This window comes from Emydura macquarii, unplaced genomic scaffold (assembly GCF_026122565.2).
Source record: "Emydura macquarii macquarii isolate MOO-44397 ecotype Brisbane River unplaced genomic scaffold, CSIRO-AGI_Emac_v2 contig_2768, whole genome shotgun sequence".
In the NCBI taxonomy this organism is placed as follows: Eukaryota; Metazoa; Chordata; order Testudines; family Chelidae; genus Emydura; species Emydura macquarii.
In genome coordinates, this window is record NW_027132905.1 from 2,613,878 (window position 1) to 2,635,342 (window position 21,465).

The 21,465-nt window shown below is 47.2% G+C and overlaps 1 protein-coding gene across 4 annotated transcripts in view; it reads right to left on the reverse strand.

Annotated features, from left to right (window-relative positions):
• Nucleotides 1-17,177: 17,177 nt before the first annotated feature.
• GRIA1 (glutamate ionotropic receptor AMPA type subunit 1) overlaps nucleotides 17,178-21,465 on the reverse strand; it is a 157,100-nt gene continuing 152,812 nt past the window's right edge. For all 4 annotated transcript variants that reach the window (XM_067567154.1, XM_067567153.1, XM_067567152.1 and 1 more), the window contains one exon: nucleotides 17,178-20,292. In XM_067567154.1, coding sequence (XP_067423255.1) covers nucleotides 20,104-20,292 — 189 coding nt within the window. In that variant the 3' untranslated portion in view covers nucleotides 17,178-20,103. The remainder of the gene's footprint in view (nucleotides 20,293-21,465) is intronic.

A 21,465-nucleotide genomic window follows, 5' to 3' on the forward strand; every position in this document is an offset into this window, starting at 1 on the left:
CTCCAGTCTCTTTTCCTCCCTTCTTGCTCTGTCCCTTGCCCCTTTCCCAGCTCTTGCTCGCCTTTCACCTTGTTCCTGCTTAACCACACTGCAGCTTTTCTAGCCAGACCGTGGCTCGTCAAAGAGTAACTTGTGTGCAAGCAGCAGAGGTGGCAGACGCAGAATTCGCACGGCCGACCTCCTGAAAGGGGAGGCCGGTAGCGAAGAGACAGTTCACCCGCGCCTGCTCCTATCGAATCCACAGGGCAGACCCTAAAGTGACTAAATGGGTTTGTGTGCTTAACACATCTCACACCTGCCTAGAGGAGATTATAAACTCAGGCGTGCGCTGAAAGGAAGACTCCTGACATGGGTTGCCGTTTAAGTGAGACTGGCCACAGCACAGAAGGGCAGAGATAACATAAGGGACATAATCTCCGAGGAAAGAGCAAACCCACTGGAACTTGGACTGCAAGCTCTTCAGGGCAGGGCCCATTTCTTATTCTGTGTTTGTACAGCACCTAGCACAATGGGGCCCTGCTCTCAGATGGAGGTTGGGGGGGGGGGAGGGGAAGACCATGCTGTTGATAGACCCCCATTTCCCTGTTGCGGCAAAAATAACCCATCCATGTTTCCCTTCCACCACAACCCCCCACTGCTGGCTATGACAGCCAGGAGCACCAGTCCTCAGGACCCAGGGAAGGTACTATATACCAGCTTTGTATATACCAGCTTTGTTCTCGGGGGCTTGTCTGACCCCTGCTGAAAGTTAGAGCACCTTCACGGCTGCTTTAGTGCACCCCAGCTTGCAAGAGCCCCCCAGGGCCGGGGAACACTGGAGTGCTGCTCTGCCTCTAAACCCTTATACCAGGGTAGAGAGGGGCCTAGAGCCCTGGTCGGTGAATCCTCAGTTGCCTTGTTAGGGCCCCTTTGCACCACCAGGAAAAAGAGCAAACCCATTCTTCAATGGCTATTTGCCACCCATCTGTGCTGTGCAGGTACCTGAGGGGGGGTGCTGGGGGATTTGGAGCATGCAGTACCTCAGGGGGTGTGATTGGATACAGGGTGCACAAGGATTTCCTGCAGACAACAAACCCAGGGAGGTTCTGGGGCGGGGCAGGAAAGGAATGGCCATGCAGCGGGATGGGGGTGGAGCAGCTGAGCGCTGGGTTTTGGGGTAAAACAGGAGAGGAAAGGTAAAAAATGCCTCGCCCCTTTCAGAGCCCACCCTAGGACTTCCCTCTGCCAAAGTAACAGTCAGCACTGACAGGCTGAAGAGAACAGAAAACCCTCATCCTACCCCTGCCCTCACCACCAAACTCAGCCCCTTCCTTCCCCGCAGCACATCCCTTTATAATGTGCAGGTTGTTTAGTTAATTCCCTCCAGCTGGCCCAGCCTGGCTCCCCTGGCAATGCAATCCCTGCATTCATGGCCAGTAAGCGTGGCTCTTCCTCTGGCCCTGAGGAGAGGGTTAACCCTTTGTCTGCCCGGCTCAAGGCAAGGGTCTATAAACCCATCACAGCAGCGCAGGCCTCTTGTGTGGACACAGGCAATCTTGGCGATGGAAGTGCAAAATGCCCTGGCAAGTCATTTCTGCCTGTCTCCAGGGAGCAGAAGTAGCACAGCTGTGGTGACTTCTTCACTAATCATAGGAACCAGCAGGCTGGTTTCTCTGCCCTGAATGCAAAGCCACAAAGCTGGGGCAGATTCCCCCCGCCCCCGTATAACATTTGCTTTTTTCAACTTTTAAAAAAGAACATCTCAAGCTCTTCTAGTAACGGAAGAGAAGGGCGGATGGAAACCAAAGCACAGAATCTATTCCAGGCTCTTCCCTCCTCCATGACCTGCATTGATTAAGTCAGGGCCCATTGGGAGGGCAAAATGAATGAATTGACTCTATGAGCATGTCCCTTCCTGAAAGGAATGAGTGCTGTATTCCCCCCAGAGGGTTCAGGCGAACTCCCAATGCGGCAGCTAGTTGCTCACAGAGACCTGGCCCTGTGCTAACGATGCTACAGGAGGGAGTTAGGGAGTCTGGGTTCAGTTCCTGTCTCTCCCCCGCAGGCAAATTCCACAGGATATTTCTGCCTCAGTTTCCCCTCCCTAAAAGGGGGCTAATAATCCTTTCCCAGCTGTGACCCTAAATCCATCACCGGGGGGGCTGTGTAAATACCCAGAAGGAGTGAGCCTCGCCCTTTGGTCTGTTCTCAATAGCTGCGTTCCTTGGCTGACCGCACCAGCGCTGCAAACGGTTGGGCCAGCCCAGCGCCGGGCCGCCCTCTCGGTAGGCGGTTAAATTCCGTGACTCTCCTGGGTGATGCTATTGCAGCCCCGGCTTCCCTTTCCCCCGGCAGTTCATCCACAGCGCGTCTCAGCGGGTTAGAAAGGGCTCTTGTGCAGCCCCTTCGCAGAGCAGCCACGCCGGCGAGAAGCTGCCTGGAGTCTGATGCTCCTCTGTGCAAGGGTTTTGCTCAGAGGCACAGAAGAGCTATGGGCTGAGGCCAAGAAATTCTCCCTGAGGCTGGGGGGAGAGGAGGGCTTGTGCTGGGTAGCACCGCAGGATTTGGGTGGCTGAGGGGGTGAGGGCATGTCCTCTGCTGTGTGGGCATTTGACAAGCAGGGGGAGAGACTTTTCCCTCCGGGGGCTGCCTGTTGTCTCTCTGGCCTTCCAGATTCCATTCCTTCAGGACCCCTCTCACCCCCATTTCCCAGCCTCCTTTTTCTCTGCAGAGACGTCTGGCACCTGCCCTGCCTTAAAGCCAAAACGTGACACCCCAAGTGACACAAGAGCAAAAGCTCCGTGTTTGTCGACTTCACTTTGTCTCCCACAAGAGCTCCAGCTGCTGTGTTGCACCGGCCAGGGACAGGCTGCACTTTTCCCTTCCACAACCAAGCCAGGAGTGTAGCGTGGCCTAGTGGATGGGGAATTGGCCTAGGAATCAGGAGACCTGGGGGCTCTTCCTGGCATTGGTGGGCCATGCTGGGCAAGTCCCTACCTCAGTTTCCCTCTCTCTGTCTGCCATGTCTATTAAGCCTATACGCTCTTTAGGGCAGAGACTGCCTCTCGGTACGTGTCTTGGCAACACCTAGCACAATAGGCCCTTGATCTTAGTTGGGAGCTTCTACGAGCCACTGCAGTAAAATAATGATAGGCTCCACAAGATGAACTCCGGGGGCTGCAGGAGAGGAAAGCTCCATTTATTCACAATAGCCCAGAGACATCGATGGGAGAAGCAGCTTATTATTTTTCTTCCCTGACCCTCGGCCCTTCCAGAACTCACATGGTCACTGACTGATGTTTTACCTTAAATATTCAGAGTGCACACCTCACCTGAAAGCCTGAAAGAGCATAGGGCCGTGGGCTGGAGGTTAGGCGGAGCTTACTGGAGACATGATGTGCGGATAGCAAAATGCACAAAGGAGGATTTCTGGACGACGGAGGGGGCCCAAGTGGGTGGACGGGCCTCACCTGCATAACCCGGTGAAAATAAATACCTCTGCAATCAGCTTCCACCAGCTCTCGACTGACACAGAAGCCGCATGTGGAGGAAAGATGAGCAACCCTGTGATTGACAAACCAAAGGTGGCATTTCACACTAAAACAACTGACATGGCTGAAACCGGCTGTTCCTTTCTTTTGCTGCTATTCGTGATCCTTGGCTTTGAATGACAGCCTCCTCTTTCTGGCTAGCTCCTCCTTCTGCGTGATCCTGCCCTGAACTCATTGCGGATCCAGGGGTTGTGATGACAGTCGGTTGCCATGGAAATGGAATGTGACGTCATTCGCGCCGCATTTTGACTTCACGCTGACGGAAGACAGAGCCGCTGGGCCTTTGGATGACCAGCAAATGTGCTCAGAGAGACGGAGAAAGCGCTGTGAAAGGATGGCTTTTTCCTATCAGCCTGATATGTTGGGAAGGTTCCTGGGGATGGGGACTGTGTTGTCTTGCAGTGTAGATGGGCATCGTAACCATCCCACCGAACCCTGCTAAACCCTTGGATGCTCCATGAGGCATTTTGTGAAAGGATATAATAGCATCAGAGATGGTTATGGGTCCCAGAGAAGATGTGGCATGTTAATGTCAGGACCCAAGAGGTGAACCAGCTTCAAATCAGAGTCAATAGCATTCAGCTGACATTCCAGCACACAAGGGTTAACAAATGTTTCCCTTTGAGCACTCGATAAAAACTATCCTAATAGTTTAGCTGTTCTCCTTTCAGAAGAACAATTAACAGCACCATAGGTTGCCCTTCATCTCGCTGTATGGATTACCACACTAAAGGGAATTGGTTATGAGGATAGAAAGGTCCTGACATTTCTGTCTTGAAGGAGCTGCTTTGTGAGTAAGTCTTTGATTTGTTGTTGTTGTTGATGCTATTTTATTTTTAGGTCTCTCTCTCTCTCACACACGCACACCCACTTTTAAAATATCAATGGCTGTCCATTTCGGAAGATCTATATTTTCTGTTAAGGCTCCTAAGAAATTTCAGGGTTTTTTTTTTTTTTACAAGTGTCTCATAATATATCTATATTTTTATTCCCTCAAACAAAAATAATTTGTTAGCTTAGAGCTAAGGCTGCTAAAGTGTAAATCTGACCAACACAATCACTACAATTCAAGGAAGTTGCTATTTAACAGGAAAAAAAGGTTTCTCCAAAATGTCACCAATATTTTTTCCTTATTTTTCAACAAAATTAGAAATTTTTGATGAAAATTTCCATTGAATTTTGAAAAATTTCAAAAGGCAGATAGGAAAAACCCTCATGAAATGGTAAGCAATATTTTTTCCTAGTGTGTATGTGTGAAAATTAGAAATTTTAATGTATTATTTTGTCAAAAAATTGAACTCTGGAAAATTTCAACCCATTTTACTTGTTAAACCAACATTCTCTCTCTCTCTCTCACACACACACACACACACACACACACACACACACACACCCAACAAAACTCCCACTCCTTACCTCCTGAATATGAAAAATATACACAGATTCCCTAGCAACACAGTAAGCATACAATTACAACATAGGTAATCACCCACAACACATACATCCAATTTCTTGTAATCACAGAATCATAGGCTGCATCTACACTGCAGTGTGAGTTCAGAGTTTGATCACATGCTCAGGCCTAACTCCCCTTCCTTCTACACACAAATCATGCTAAACCAGGGCCCAGGACCCACAGGGTGAAGGTTCAGAGCCTGAGTCAAGCCGGGACCAAGGTTCAAATCCTGTTGCTTTGCAGTGTAGATGCAGTCACTTTGGACTCGTGCTCTGGGAGTCCACCTAAAGTATCCCACAATCCCATGGGCCAACTTCCTTTCTCCTCTGGACAGTCAGGTTTGGTGGACAATCATGTTTTCACACACTGCACTACAAACAAAGGGCTAGAGTGGGCACATTTGAGGAGTGCGCTAGGAAGCCTGGGGTGTGGTTGGTTGGACTCAGGCCTGCACAATGCAGTGTAGACACTGGAACCCCAGGTTGGGACCCAAGGGTCTACAATTCCTAACCTAGGATTACAAATAAGTGTAGACACTAGAACCCTACATTAACAAACCTAGTGTCTGCTAACCCAAGTTCTGCTAACCCTGGGCTTACATTCCAGTGTAGACATACCCACAGAAATGTTGGGCTAGAAGGGCCTCAAAAGATCATCGAGTCCAGTCCCCAGGACCAAGTAAATCTAGACCATCCCTGGCAAGTGTTGTCCAACCTGTTCTTAAAAATCTCCAAAGATGGGGATTCTACAACCTCCCCTGGAAGCCTATTCCAGAATTTAACTGCCCATATAGTTAGAAAGATTTCCTGATATTGAACCTAAATCTCCCTTGCTGCAGATTAAACCCATTACTTCTTGTCCTACCTTTACTGGACATGGAAAACAACTGATCACCATCCTCTTTGGAACAGCCGTTAACATATTTGAGGCCTGTTATCGTGTCCCGTCTCAGTATTCTTTCCTCAAGGCTAACCATGCGCAGGTTTTTTTTAAACCTTTCCTCGTAGGTCATGTTTTCTGAACCTTTGATCGTGTCTTACATCTCTTGTTAGACAACAATTTCCCCCATATAAGGGAATGTCTAATGGACCATCTCACTGTCAGTGATGTATGGGGGCAACAGATGTGTCCACATCTTTCCTAAAGTCTGGCACCCAGAACTGCACACAAACTTTCAGCAGAGGCCTCACCAGTGCCTAGCAGAACAGGACTATTACCTCCCGTGTCTTACCTACGACACTCCTGTTGATACCCCCTGAAATACGCTCCTTTGAAAAGTTGGTAGGTCTTTTATCCTGCAAGTGTTATTGAAAATTCAGCTGTCTGCTAAACAGGAATGATGGTAAATTTGGAGGCTACTACCCATAACTGAAATGTGCGTCAGCAGGAGTTTAGCCCGACCTATAGAGTCACTAGGGAAGTCTGCATGCTGTTGTTTTCCGATTGCACCCCCGCCCTTAGTAAGAAGAGACAATACGAATCCATTACAAGTTAACGGTAATCATCGTTAGCACTTGTGCAGCACTCAGAGGGCGGCTGGAGTGTGCCTTTAAGCAAAACCCAGAGTAAGGAACGGTGCATAAGCTGCACCGCCCCAGGGTTGGCCCCAGGAAGCCCTGAGATTACGGGACTGCTTCTGAATCATAGTTCCTTCCTCGCTTCCTCCTTGCTCTGGGGGTGTCAGTCATTTCTTGCTGGCCTTTACCAGCTGCAAATTACGTCACCTCCCGCTTTGCCCCCTGCCCGTCCAGTGCCAGCTCAGCTTGGCTCCAGACACGTAGGTGAAAGCAGAGCTACTGAATTCCTCCTTGGAATAGGTGGGTGGGGAGGGATGGAGAACCTCCCACTAGCGAGAGTAGCTGATCCAGCCGGCTGGACAACGTGCATGAATATTCTACTGCAGAAACAGACCAGCGATAAATTACTACCCCTGGGGGGAGCCAGGAGGATGTAGGGGGCAGGCATTGTGACTCCGGGGCGTGTCCGTGAGTCACGGAGCCTCCTGGGGCTACTCCAGGGAAGGAGTCGCTAATGCACTAGCCCCCTGGCTGAGGGCTGTGCCCGATGTTACCATCTAGGTCTCACTGTGCAACATCCTCTTGTGTCACTGGGGAAATGCTGGATTCTGTTACAGGCCGTTCTGGAACACAGCGATGTCACCTGCAATTGCCATCAGTGTCGGCGTGCGGCTTAGCACAGGGCAGACCCAGGTCGTCTTGCTACGGTCCTACTGTTTTGGAAGGAAACACGAAAACCATCTCAGCGCCTGCCATTTGTTTAGGGGGAGGTCTTCATAGCGTGTCACAGAATCAACAGACAAGAGCCAATGAAGAAAACCGGGGAAAAATAACTTCCAGCCATGGTTCAGTTCCTCTGGATTGCTATGGATGACTTTGTAGTGACACTTATATGTGAGACACATTTTCTTAACAAATAAGAATCTAATGGATTAGGTCCCATCTAATTATGCATTCCGCATTAAGACGATGCTCCGACTGTCTGCTGCCGCCAGCATAATTAAACGTAATGTACTTTTAATGATGTCTTCTTAACTCATGCATTCATATATGATTAGACTCAAATGGGGACGAGCTGTCACCAGTCCGGGAGAGGATCTTTCTGCAGGTCCTGACGGGCCTCATGTTGAAATATTAATAATGCCGATTTCAAGGTTAACAACTTTGGTTTTGCGGTGGGGAGCGTTTGTCATGCCAGCTGAGCTAATCCGAGATGACAAAACGGCCTCCCTCCCAAATCCCACCTCTCTTGGTCCTGGAACCAGGAGAATAGGAGGTTTACTTTGTTCGGAAGATACTGTTTGTAAAATAACACACACACACACACACAAAAAAGAGGTAAACAAACTGCACTGGGAGCAACGGGCGGCAGCTACTAAGGAAGATGCACATTTAACATCTCAGCCACTGCTTTGACTTCTGTGGGCTTTGCAGTGGTCTCTGCCTTTGAGGCTCCGTCTTTGCTCATGCTGGGTGCTCAGTCTGTGCGCTGACAAGCGGAAAGTAGCCCGGTTGAGTGGCCTAGCAGGCAGAAGACTTGATTTCTATTCCTGGATCTGCCACTGGTTTGGGGCAAGTCACTTCGGTCCATATTCACCAAGGTGTTTAAGGTGCCTAACTCTCCTTAGCATCAGTGGGCGTCAGGTGCTTCAATACCTTTGTGAATGTGGGCCTTCACCTCTGTTTTCCCCTCCCACCCTTTGTCTGCTTACGTTATAAACTCTTTGGGGCAGGGGCTGTCTCGTATTATGCCTCCGTGCAACACCTAGCAGAATGGGGCCTTGATCCCAATCTGGGGCTCTAGGTGTTACTGGGATATAAATGACAATGATGGCACAAATGCATCCCCAGCGGTTGCTCCTGATTAAATACCAAATTTAAAATAACCAAGCAGTTGCTCATCCCATTTTCGGTCTCAACCTCCGACTCCCGAAGAGCTGATGGGGGAAGCAGCAGGTATTTCATTAGACACTGCATTGGCTATGGCATGCTTCAGGTCCATGCGCAGGCTTGGATTGTGCATGGGATGTAATTAAAGAGGTGCAAGAAGGAAATGTGTATTTTTATGGAGCTGAGTTCTTCTGTCCATTGCCCGGCAGCAGACCTGGCTTTTGGCTTCCCACGATCGAGCTGTAAACTCGTCTCCAGTCCGTCTGACAGGAAAGAATTGATTTATTACGCTGCAATACATACTGCACACAACACCGTGTACCTTTCATCTAAAAAGTCAGGACTTATAGAACACGACATGCTATTAATTCTGATGCCAGCCAGAATGGAGAAGGAATTACTGCCAAGGGGATCCGGAGAGCGTGTTAAACCATCCCAGCAGAGTAATGAACATACATTGTGGCTGTTACATTATACTGTATTGATCCCCAGGAATGAAAAAGGACCCTGACAGCCATCAACGGCTCCTGTTAATAACCCAGTGTGTGTGTGTGTGTGTCCTGTATATAATTGACTCACGTAGAGAGCTGTGCAAACATTCGCTAATTAATCCTCTCAAAGTTCCCGACAAGGAGGATTAGCCCCATTTCACAGCTGAAAAACAGACCCAGAACGACAAAGTCTCCTCTCCTTCACAGCTGTGCAATGCCAGGGAGGGGGGAGGTTAACAGGGGCACTTATCCAAGTCTACAGAGAGTCAGGAGAGAGCCCAGACACCCAGGCCTTAAAATAATGCCCCTCCTCACAAAGTTACGCATGTGCTTAAGTGCTTTGGAGGCTTGGGACTAGCACCCGCTGCACTTTACAGGGTGAAGTCTCAGTACATCACCTTGACACCTTACTCCAGACCCCACCCTCTGGAGCAGGACTGGATGGGACCCGTGCAATGCCTCCCCATAATGTGCTGAAGGGCTGGAGTCATTGGTGCTGCTCTCCCGCTGCAGGTTGAGCAAGTGCACTGTCTCAGTAGCATTGTGCAGTTGCCCCATGTGTCGGGCTTCACCACTCCTCTCCTCCAATACACTGGCCAGTGCAGCAGGGAAAGCAGCTGGCTAGAGATAGGGTATTTCTGTCACCTGGAGCAAGGGGGAACACCGACCTTACTGTGATTCTGGTCTCTCAGTCTGCTTCCTGGACTATGCACTGCCCCTCACTCACGGCTAGTGGCAGGGCTACACCCTAGCTTGCCATAAAGATCACATTAGTGGGACCTTCCCCTAGGGCAGCTCTGGTTTCTTTCCTTCTTTCTGCTGCCAGCACTGAACAGATTCTTGAGACTCAGAAAAACAGCCCCTGAATGGTGTCACCTGCCAAGTAAAATCATTTCTACCCTCCTCCTTTCAATGAGTTATTTAGTTCTCCGGGTTTTTAACTCCGGACTTACATGATTTTCACATCAAGGGAACCGAAACATTGCCTTTATTTTAATCCTCATCAGTGAATCCAGAAGCTCTCTTTGGATGTTTTATAGCATGATTCGGCTGGCATGTCCATTCACCAGCAGTAACTCTGGCTTTGTTTCCTTCTTTCCACATTACCAATAACTAACAATGTCTTTCTACATGACATGCTCAACCAGAAATTATGGGGTTGATGCAGGAATTACTGGTGAAATTCTCTGGCCTGGGTTATGCAGCAAGTCAGACTAGATGATCATAAGGGTCTTAAAATCTACGACTGTATGAAAATGATCTGGCCTAGAAGACAGACACCTGCCCATGCGTAGAGTCAGATGTGTCTGTACAGCGCCGAGCACAGTGGGGTCTCGGTCCATATCTGGAGTTCCTAAATGATACAGTAACGCGTACAATAATAATATGGTAAGACCTGTTTTATGTAATATTGACCCTCTTATGTGGCTGTCTGGAATAAGCCAGATTGGTGCAGACCTCTTTGTACTCACAAACAGACACCCAGCAGCGTGAAGCCCTATAGTTGAAATCTGAGCGAAAAAATTGTGTCCTTCTCCTTCCATCGGCCCACCTGACAAACACTGATCTTGTTTGCAGTGCTGTTGTAGCCAGGTTAGGCTCAGGATACGAGACAGACCCAGTGGGTAATGTCTTTTACTGGACCACCGTCTGTTGGTGGAGATGACAAACTTTCGATCTGCACAGGTCTGGAGAAGGTAAAGCTTGGATTTTATCCCTTGGACAGAAGCACTGACCTCCTGGAAAAACCCTCTGGATCTTTATAGGGAAAGAAGGTATAGGGGCCTACGGACATTGAATAATGTTCTATAGCAATAATCCTAAACCCCCGAATGTAATAGAGAACGAGAACCTTTCTACAGCATGTTTAACCCAAACGGCAGCATTTAATAGAAACGTATATCCCTGCTCTAGGAATCTGCCTGTCTCTAGGAGAGCTTTAAGATTCTGTAGAAAGCTCATCATTATTCATTAAATTCGGTGGGCCTTGTCAATAATGGAAAAACCATCCCTTCCTCCTGCTCCCTTTGTGTTGATTCCCTAGCTGAGGACTTGCAGTGCAGTCCAATGCGACATGTCACTATGAAGAAATGCTCCCAGTATTTCTTCTCCAGGGCTGGGAGGTGGTGTGGGGGGTTCCCAGCCTAACCTGTCCCCACTGGAGAGCTGCATCTGTACTTAGATTCCAAGTGAAGGTGAGTTTATTTGTTGCTCGAAATCGATTTCCTAATGGACGTTTATACTTGCAGTACAAAGCCACCGCGTGCAGTTTGGTGTGGCTGGAGTCTGCGCGGCAGAAGCCCGGGATGGGAATAGCAGGGGATGCTGTTGCTGAGAGCTGTGTCGGAAGTATCGCGCTGTGCTTGGCTTCCCTACTGGTGATTCTAGAGCGTCAATTTCATGAGAGCTAAATTCATTCACAAGCTTGCACTCGCCCCACGAACACAAACCATCATGAATGGAGACCGGGAAGAGAACGCAAGCCAGGGTCAGTGTCGTCAGTCAGATAGGAAAGCTGGGCGGCGTTTTATTTTCAGTATAAACTGGATCAAGGTGAACGATTGTTTCCACGGAGCTGGAACAGTTTGTCTGGCGCCGTCTAGCATCTGTTGACACTAGGTTTACATATGGAACCTGTCACTGCAGGCCCGGCCCTGCTGAGGGTTGGAGGCTGCAGTGACAGAGTGATCCCACCGTGCTTCCTTTGCACGCGGCTAATTACATTGGTACCAGAGCTGCAGGCATGCTGGAAGGTCACTCAGCAGCAGGCTACCAGCAAACACAAACAGGGCCAGTGGCTGAAGCAATGACAAATTGATTCATGCCTGTGAGTAACGTGGATGCACCCAGGGATTCTGTGTTCAGGGAGGTCAAGAACTACAAGAATCACCAGTGATGACTTTTAAATGTACTCGGGATAGATTCAATGCTTGCAGCCGAACATCCGACAGGCAGGAACTGCGCCAGACTTGCCCACACGGCCCCACCACTGCACCACACGGACCCCCCCAGCGAACACCAGCTAGGATGACCAGATAGCAAGCGTGAAAAATCGGGACGGGGGTGTGAGGTAATAGGCGCCTATATAAGCAAAAGCCCCGAATATCAGGACTGTCCCGATAAAATCAGGACATCTTGTCACCCTAACACCAGCTCTTTGACACCTGGAGCTGCATCACTCTCTATCCTGACACACACGTCCATGGTTTAGCAGAGCACGCCAGTTGTGTAATACAGACGGAAGGTGACCTCACCCCGGAGTTGCAGCTCTCCTGCGGAATGACCTTTTCGTTAGAAATGTGGGAACTGGTTTCAGTGGAACCAGCACCCAGGCGGGCAACTTGCCTGGTTTCATGTTTCGGGGCAAAGCTAAGTGCAGACCATGTCCATCGAAAGCTTCACAGTGGGTCCCGAACCTTGCACACTTGGGCCAGCTCTCAAGTGAACCCGAGCCTACTCTGGCTATGTCTACACTTGGAAAATGGGCTACGATGCCCAGCTTGCACAGATGTGCTCGTGCTGGCTCTTGTGGAGCGAGTGCTCTGGAAACGGTAGCGTTGCTGCAGTGGCGTGGGCAGCGGAAAGCGGTGGCACTGGCTAACTGCCCTGAGTAGGTACCCTGGGATCTAGGCAGGGATATACTCAGGGTGGTGAGCCCCTCCCACCACTCACCACTGCCAGCATTGCCCTGCTTTTTTTATTGCACCAGCTCGTGCAAGGTGGGCCTCATGACCCTATCTCCCAGTGTAGACGCACCCTTAGACTGGAAGCTCTTTAAGGCAATGCTTTGCACAAACCATGACAGGGGCTCCTATGTGCTACCAGAGTACACGTAATAAGGAATGATAATATCAATGAGGTTTTCCAGACAAACATCATCTATTTGTAGTTTCCACTGGCTGGTTTCTGCCGAGTTTTGCCTGGAGATTTTGGGTTCGTTTGAACCCAGCTCCAGAAGCACAACTCAGGGGAAAGTGATTGCCAACCCTGATAGATCCAAAGGGGTGAAAACGATCCCACGGGCCTCGGTTATGAAGTGAAACGGCCACGTTTTGCACAGCTCTGGCAGGAACCTGCTGTGTCCCATGGTGCCCTCTGACCTTTCTGCATCTAGAACTGACATCAACATCAAGAAGGGGCCTGCTCCAAACATGAACAGCTCGGTGCTCCTGGAAGAACCCCCTGACTGACCCTGAGATAAGAAAAATGGGAAATTACCATGAGTGTCTCATCTAAATATGCCTGATTTGTAGCTGTGGGGGACCAGAATATGGGCAGGACCAGTGCCACTTTGCTGTCCTCCATCCCTCCAATGCTTGTACTTTTTGTCACGGAGGAGAGAAAATGCTGGGCCATTATTTATTTGGTAGGGTGAGAAGCAGGGGCTATTCTGCCCTCGGGATTCTCCCCAATTCATAAAATGAACAGCTCCTTAAAACGACTGTACCTTCATCCCAGTTATCAGCTTAACCGTGTAGAGCTTCCTTGTTCCAGATGGAGAGTCCATGCCAGGGCAGCTGGTCCTGTGCTCGAAGCAGCAGCTGAGGGATTTCAGGGGCGGCTCTGCATGTCAGTGAACAGCCCAGTGGAGGATCAAGCATGCTGTCGCATGTGGTCTTAATGACTGAGCAGATAGATGCTCAGCTGAGGACGATTGCAATGGCCTGCTAGGAATCCTGATGCAGTGGGAAGTGTTAGCTCTCAAAGACTGCCCTTCCCTCAGACCGAGGGTCCCCCCCGCAGCTAAACCTTTTTACTTAGACTAGCCCTGCATAATTCCTGCTCTTCAATTTTGCAGCTCATGTGCCTGTGCACATAATTCTGAGCGTATCACACCTGCAAAAAGCTTTGGTCAGATCCCCCCCGCACTCGTGAGAGGTTCCAGGTGAGCGCTGCTAACTTAGTTGTGGAAATGGGAAGCTGAGACGGAGGGACTGGCCCAATGCAGGGCTGCACTGGTTTCACTTGTGGTTTTAAACCACTTTCGTTAAACCGGGGCCAAATGCTGTGTGAATGTTTTCATTTTGGCTTAAACCAGGCTCATTGCAGTTTAGCCCAAGTTGATTAGGAACAGGTTTAAACAAAAATGAAATAAGTCATTCAAACCAGAAAAACTGTCCACACAAGGGGTTACACTGGTTTAACTAAACTAGTGCAGATTTGTGGTTACAAGGCCAGAGAGGAGAAGGGTTTATCTACAGGAGAAAGTTTTATTAGCTATATCAGTAAATGATACCAGTGTAGTTAAACTGATATAGTTATACCAGCATAAACCCTGTGTGGGAACACTGATTCCAGTATTAGTTCTTATTCTCATTTCAGTTTAGTTTAAACCCCTTCTAAAGTGACACCAGCTAAACCATATAAAGGCACTCTTATTCCGGAATGAGTGTGTCTACATGGGGAATTATATCAGTATAACTATGGCGTTTAAATCACACCTTAGTTTATATCACTATATCTAGGCCACCTAGAGAAGCCCTAAGTGACTTGCTCAAGGCCAAATGGGGAGCCAGTTTTAGAGCCAAGACTGGAACAAAGGGATTCTGGATTGCCAGGCCTGTGTTCAGATCAGATCAGACGAGGTCAGAGTTCTGTTCTGGGAAAGCTCCCCGCATTATGCCTTGTTTCCCAATAGGGCAGTAATGTGGGAACAGTTTGAAGAGACCAAAAGGGCTTCCGAGAAAGACCCCCCCCAAACTGAGAATTCCCTGACACTCTAATCTGAAAAGAAACCATCCTTCACAGCTCAATTCCCCAGGGTTTTCTACATTGATTTTTTAGCCATTGTTATTTTGTTAATAAGTAACCAAAACAAAACAAAACAAAACAAAAAATCCTCAATCTGTTGCCCCCATACATCACTGACAGTGAGATGGTCCATTAGACATTCCCTTATATGGAGGAAATTGATGTCTAACAAGAGATGTAAGATATGATTGACTGCACATTCTTGGTGGGTTCAGAAGGGGACCAATCTCTGTCTGTTCTGTGACTCTGCAGAGCCATGGGCCAAAAAAATAAGCGTCCATGTGAAAAAATGATTTGCATTTCTAGCTCTTCCTAATGGCTGCAAAATAATCGAATGTAGACTGATGCCATGTCATCTTCCTGAGTGTGCAGAGAGCCTGAAACAGTAGCTCTAAGAGAGCTGTGAACTGACCCAGGCACCTGAGTGGGACTGGGAAACCTAACAAGGATAATTGAAATGTGAATGTCTTACACTGTTTGACTGCTTACTACGGTAGCAGAAACATCCAATGAATGTGTTTATTCTACAGCCCTAAACTGCCTGCCACCTCTCCCAGGGTGCATTAAGCCCCAATGTGTCCCTCATCCAGCTGCCAAGACATTCTTCTCCTACCTAGACAAGACGAGCTTCTCCTACCTAGTCACTTCTATAGGGCAGTGGGCTTTTTCAGGACACGAATCTGTGGCATATTGAAAATTCAGAGGCACAGTAAAATAAATGGAATTTAATATCAAAACAAGTCACACGAGTTACTGCAACTGACTGTATTATTCATTTCTATATTTAATTGAATATAAGCCTCCAGTTTAGAAGTACCCAAAAGCTGCCGCTGAATTTTCAGAGACCGGGTCTCTTGGTGCAGAATTCAGCTCAGCTTGCTGACGAGACACAACTCCTTGGTTATAGAATCATCAAGATGATGGGCTGGAAGGGACCTCGAGAAATCATCAAGTCCAGCCACCTGTGCTGAAGCAGGACCAAGTAAACCTAGACAATCCCTGACACGGGTTTGTCCAACCCTCTTCTTAAAAACCTCCAATGACCAGGGTTCCACAATCTCCCTTGGAAGGGGACTATTCCGGAACTACCCTTATAGTTAGAAAGCATTTCCTAATATCTAACCGAAATCTCCCATGTTGGAGATTAAGCCCATTACTTCTTGTTCTGCCTTCAGTGGGCATGGGAAACAGTTGGACACAATCTTCTTTATCACGGCCCTTAACATATTTGGAGACTTTTATCAGGTGCCCCTCAGTCTTCTTTTCTCAAGACGAAATGTTCTCAGGGTTTGTTTGTTTGTTTTTTTTTAACCTGTATCCATAGGTCAGGTTTTCTAAATATTTTTTATCATGTTTTTTGCTCTCCTCTGAATTCTCTCCAATTTGTCCACATCTTTTATGACCACAATGAGAGGATCCTTTTGCAGGAGCATGGGCTTATTCTTCTTACATTTCTTGTCCATCTCTAATTGCTGTACTTTGTGCCAAAATGGATTCCCTTTCATTGAGTGGGAACACTGGCCCTGCCAGACTAGATCAGACCCAGGGTCCATCTAGTCCAGTATTTTGCCTCCAACAATGACTGGAGGGAGATGCAGGAAAGTGTACAATAGGCAATTATGAAATAACATGCCCGCAGGAAAAGTTTCTTCCTAAGCCGCATCAGTTAGTGGTCATCTTCTACACTGACGTATGAAGGTTTATATGCCTTTTAAACTTTGGATGTTTTCCCCTTCCCACCCCTCATTTTCAGTCCTTCATAACCCTAGCTCCAAGTGTAGTGCAACCGTAGCTGATATCATTAGCGCTGTAAGTACCCGATCTGTTTGAATCCTGCTAGCATTTCAGCTCAGCGATCTCTTGTTACAAGGAGTTCCACAGGCTAACTGCGTGAAAAAGAATGAGAAATATGTGAAGCGTTCCAGCCTCTGAGATACCGTGACGTTTCTAATGAAAGCCAAGATTGGGAAGGGTTTTTGGACCAGTGCTGGTTCTGAATTGACTTTGAGCTGACAATACCTCGTTGGTTGCAAAACAAACTAAAATCCTCCTATTCCATTCCCCCCCCAAAAAAAAAAAAAAAAAAAAAAAAAATGCCAAACAAACAAGAAAGCCATCAACATCCCCCCACTCCAACCACCACAAATGATATTTTTGCCTTCACCCTTGGGTAAATATTTGATAGATTCCCAATTTGAACCTGAAGCAGTTTATTTGGCTGCTGTTCACAAGTCAGACACAGCAAAAATCAAGGAAGTCTAGTTTGATTCAGGTTGGGTAAGATTGTCTCTGGGTAACATCATTTTCATTTCCACACATCCAGCACTGGCACAAAACAGCATGGACAGCTATGAAAAATGGACTGTGGAATCTCGGTACTTAAATTCCAGATGATATTTTTCATTTTTTATGTATAATTAAAAACACCACTGGCAAAAGAGATCACAAAACAAAAAAGTGTTTCTATGTTTGATCAAGCAAAATCCCTTTGCAGTTCTACCAAGAACGAGAGTTAAAACAAAGATAGCTGTTAAATAAAAGATCCAGGTACCAAAGAACAAAATTTAATGAAAGCCGAAACTGTTAAATATGGATTCCTGTTGAGAAAAAATGTCAATGTCCTTAAGAGTTTTCCCATTATTCTATTTTTAAGAAAAGTGTAGTAAAAATACATATTACAAGTTAACATTTTTTCCACGCTTTTGTCTCATTCCTTTTTTCACCCCTCCATTGATCAAAAGCATTCTAAGATTGAGTCTCATGTCTTATTGTCACAGGCATTCAGGCCTATCACAGAAAATTTGTTCCTGCAGGGCCATCTAACTGGCTGTTTCAATTGCAGGCCAGAGCTTCTTTGATTCCCTACCACAAAGGCAGTGGGGTCTTTGAAGGTTGATGGGGCTTATTTCCAATTCCACAGAAAAGGGAATCTCTGCAGCCTGCTCTCAGTGCAATTTCAGGTGGTGAAATAACTGTGGGCTATGAAAGGTCTTAGGACAAGAAAGGAATCAGGCAGCAGACTTTCCCAGAAGAGCTCTGAGACAGAAACAGGTAAGTATTCTCACTGCCTGCTCCACTCCTGCTCGTATACAGAACTGAAGTAAAAAAAAAAAAAAAAAGAAATGGTGGATTAAAAAATAATAATAAGCGCAGAAAAGGTGACCTTGAAGAGTTATTCTGAGTGGTTGATGAAAGTGCTTGTCTGCATGAAAAGATGGAGCCTACAGGGTTTCCATTGGCAGAGAGAGAACACACAAGGAATAAGACATGCTGTGCCCTAGTTAGGGTCCTTGAGCTTTTGACTTGCCAGTCTCATGAGGATGACCCTAGGAGGAGCAGAGCCAGAGACAATAGATGGGTAGCAAATAGATAAATGGTAAAGAACAGTTCAGAGCAGGCCAGTCATTAAAGGTTGCTGACATACAGCACTGCACCATGAGTCATGCGCTAAAGAGAACTAGTTTGCAGCCAGACGGGCTTATGAAAAATCACGCAGGGAAATCTTCATCACAGACCTGCTCAAGTTATTTGCCTGTCACTTTCTCATCAAACTTTCTCTCCTCCACCTGTCTTCCCTAGCCCCCCAGTTTCTCCACTTGCCACATTGCAGTCTCTGTTACTTTATACATAAAATGGCCCAGGAGCCTCTGGTAGCAGCTCCTTGTCACTGTGCAGGGTTGTCATTGACTTTTGGAAGAAGCTTCAACCCCTTAAAAATTCTTAAGTTACTGTCCAGACACAGATGGTGGAAGTGTGCGGGGAGAATGGGGCGGGAAGGGTCACTGTTTGACAGGTCTTCTATCTTTCGAGAAGGTCCCCTTTTAACTGATTTGCTATTGGGATGTCCTCCCTGTCCCCAAACAAAAAGCATTCTACTGTCCATGGTGGCAGCGTCACAAAATGAAAAATTTGTAGCAAAAATAATTACAAAATAAAAATAGATACAATCGGGGCAACATTGCCAGCAGCTGGACCCCCTGCTGTATGTCTTGCACTGTGGATTTTTGCCATTTCATCTCCAGTAGTAGCAACACTGGGGTTTGGATCATAGACAGTCTTTTCTGTGCCAAGCAGGGAACCAGCTGGCCACTTGTGAGTTCCGCCTCCTTGCTGAGGCCAAACGGGCCAGAACCCACTGCTGCTGGGAGAAGAGCCGATTTCTGACGCTGAATTCAACTTCAAGGAAGCTTGTGATGTGCTTGAGGGATGTCCTCCTCGTTGGCTTGATTGCGGGAGATCTTGGCTCTTCTCGAGAGGCTGGTGGGGCCAGCACCCCGGGAAATGTCCCCTTTAATTAGCAATTGGCCAGAGGGGAATTTCACAGCTCAAAAGCAGGAACGTCTCCAGGATAGCTCCACCATTTCTAGCTCCATTTTACTGGTTAGCAGGCAGCCATTGAGAACTGGTGGATGGTTTACTCCAGGCTCAAGGTGGTTCCGCCATCAAAGGGAGCACATACAGAAGCAAAGCAGTGAGGAGATGGGTGACAACTGCCTATTAATCCCAGATAAGGTAGGCAGGGGGTTTGGATGGCTGTTATATTTGCTTTATCACTTCCATATGCAGCAGTCTGCCATGATCTTAGTCCACTGCTGATTAGCACGGTCCGCTGTAGCCTGCCATGTGTGGGATTTCCTCTCTGCGGGGACTGGTATGGATTCATGCCCCCAGTTCAGAGCAGCTTTCCCTTGAATCACCATTAATCATCTCTGGAATAATTACCACGTTGAACTTGAGTAATGTCAGCTCTTCCACCTCCAGTGACAATTTCCGGCATTGTCTCCATCCAGTCGCTCTCTACCACCTTCTCCACCAAAGTAGATTTCAGTTATTTTCTAGTCTCTCAAGTCCTTTCTTTTATAAGGAGAACGGAGAGGTCCCCCCATCAGTCTTGTTACGACAACCCTGCCCCCAGGATGCTGAAGCAACAGACGGCAGAATCATGATGAATCGAAGGGTAATATGCTGACACCCCAGTGAGATAGGTTTGCCTTTTATTTTATTTTCCTTTCGTAGTTAGTAGCTCAAACATTATGGTTTGCCTCCCACACTAAACCTGATTAAAGGGCTGAGCGGGGAAGGGGGAGATATGATGTCACCCTGACACCATACGAATTGGTAAGAAAAAATATATATATTGCACACACTAAGACTTATTAACAACCAAGTTAAAACAAAATGGCACAGTCCTCGTCAGTGTTCCAGTGGTCCCGCATTCTGGGATGGTCCGTGAGCCTGTTGAATCCTGTTGCCCCTCTCCTTATCGCAGTACAGACTGCTATTGTTCTCCTGCTTGTGGATCTAGTAGAAAACAAAAAAAGAAAATAGATTTGATTTCCTCAGGAAGATCCATCGAATTGTCCCTTTTGTCATCGTCGTTTTTCTTGCGTTTGTTTGGTTTGGTTTTGGCACTGGAGAGGTGAGGCTGGGGAGACCCTGCTCTCACCCAGGCAACGCTTCATGGCCGATTATAATCCCGTAGCTCCCAGAGACATGCCGGTGCTGTGGCTCATGCATGGAATCGCCTGCATGGATTTAGGGAAATCGTGGCTGACCACCCGTCCGTTTTCTCCACTGCTTCCTGCTGTGGCCGGCCTGGGAAGGGTTGCAGTCCTTATGGCTTCATTGATTGATTGCTGTGGGATCAAACAAAAACCCTTTTTAGGAAGGACGGGGGGTCTCCCCCTGTCCTTAGCAATGTCTGGAAAATCACAATATGAAATACTCTTGCTTCCTTTGTCTATATCTTGCCTTCATTCCCTAATTCCAGCAAGGCTCTTGCTTTTCTGCAATTCTATATTGCCTCTATTTTAGTTGCTTACACCTCTTCTAGGTTCCAAGTTTAATGATTCAGTAACACTTTGAGATACAGGGCACACATGTCCTGTGCAGAAAGTACTCGACCTATAGACAGGGTAAGTTACTGACCATTTAAATACCTGGTGACCATTAAGGCTCTTGCAAACACTTAAGGCATTCTCATATGAGTAAAGTTAAGCATATGCCGACGGCTTTGTCTACACTGGGAAGAATGAGATGTGCTAGGAAACCTGACCATTTTCCCAGTTGACACAAAGTCTAAGGTTGTCTACACCTGGAAACTTACTTAAATAGCTATTCTAGAACAATTCTTCCAGAACAGTTATTTTGGAATAAGATTCGGTATTAGATTCAGCCATATTAGCTGCACGTAAAACACAACTCCTCTGCTTCCTTTACCTTTCCCTAACTCTCCCTGGTTAGGGCTTCTTTTAAATCTCAGTGGGGAAAGAGATGTTACACATATTCGGCTGATTAAATGTGTTATCATCATCGATGAAACATTATCAGTGTTGAAATAGAAACATGGACACTGAAGAGATGATCATTTATTAATGTTTCAATTCTGGGTAATTTTAGTGCTCAGAGAAATGAGAATCTCATAGGAATAACTTTAGTGTCACATTCTGACTGGCTTCCATGCTCACTGGAATGGTCAAGGTGGAAAATACAGGGGATAGATTGTTTTCGAAGGGCACAATTAATGCCAAACTTTTACCCATAAATGGTAATCAACTCATTCCACAGGCACTCATGAACTCAATGAACTCATTCCACAGGCACTCTACGGTTATTAAACCTGTATGCCCAGAAGTCTCTAGTCTAATCCTATCTGCTTTATGTCATGGCAATCTGAAAGGATAACAGTACATGAGGGGAAAGATCTAGTTTATTAAAAACTATGTCCCAGAGCCTCAAAATGTGGCATACACTTTGGAAGATTTTGGTGCATATTACTAATGCATTTCCTGGGAAAATGGTGTTCATGGAGCTAATGGTACTCTTTTTAC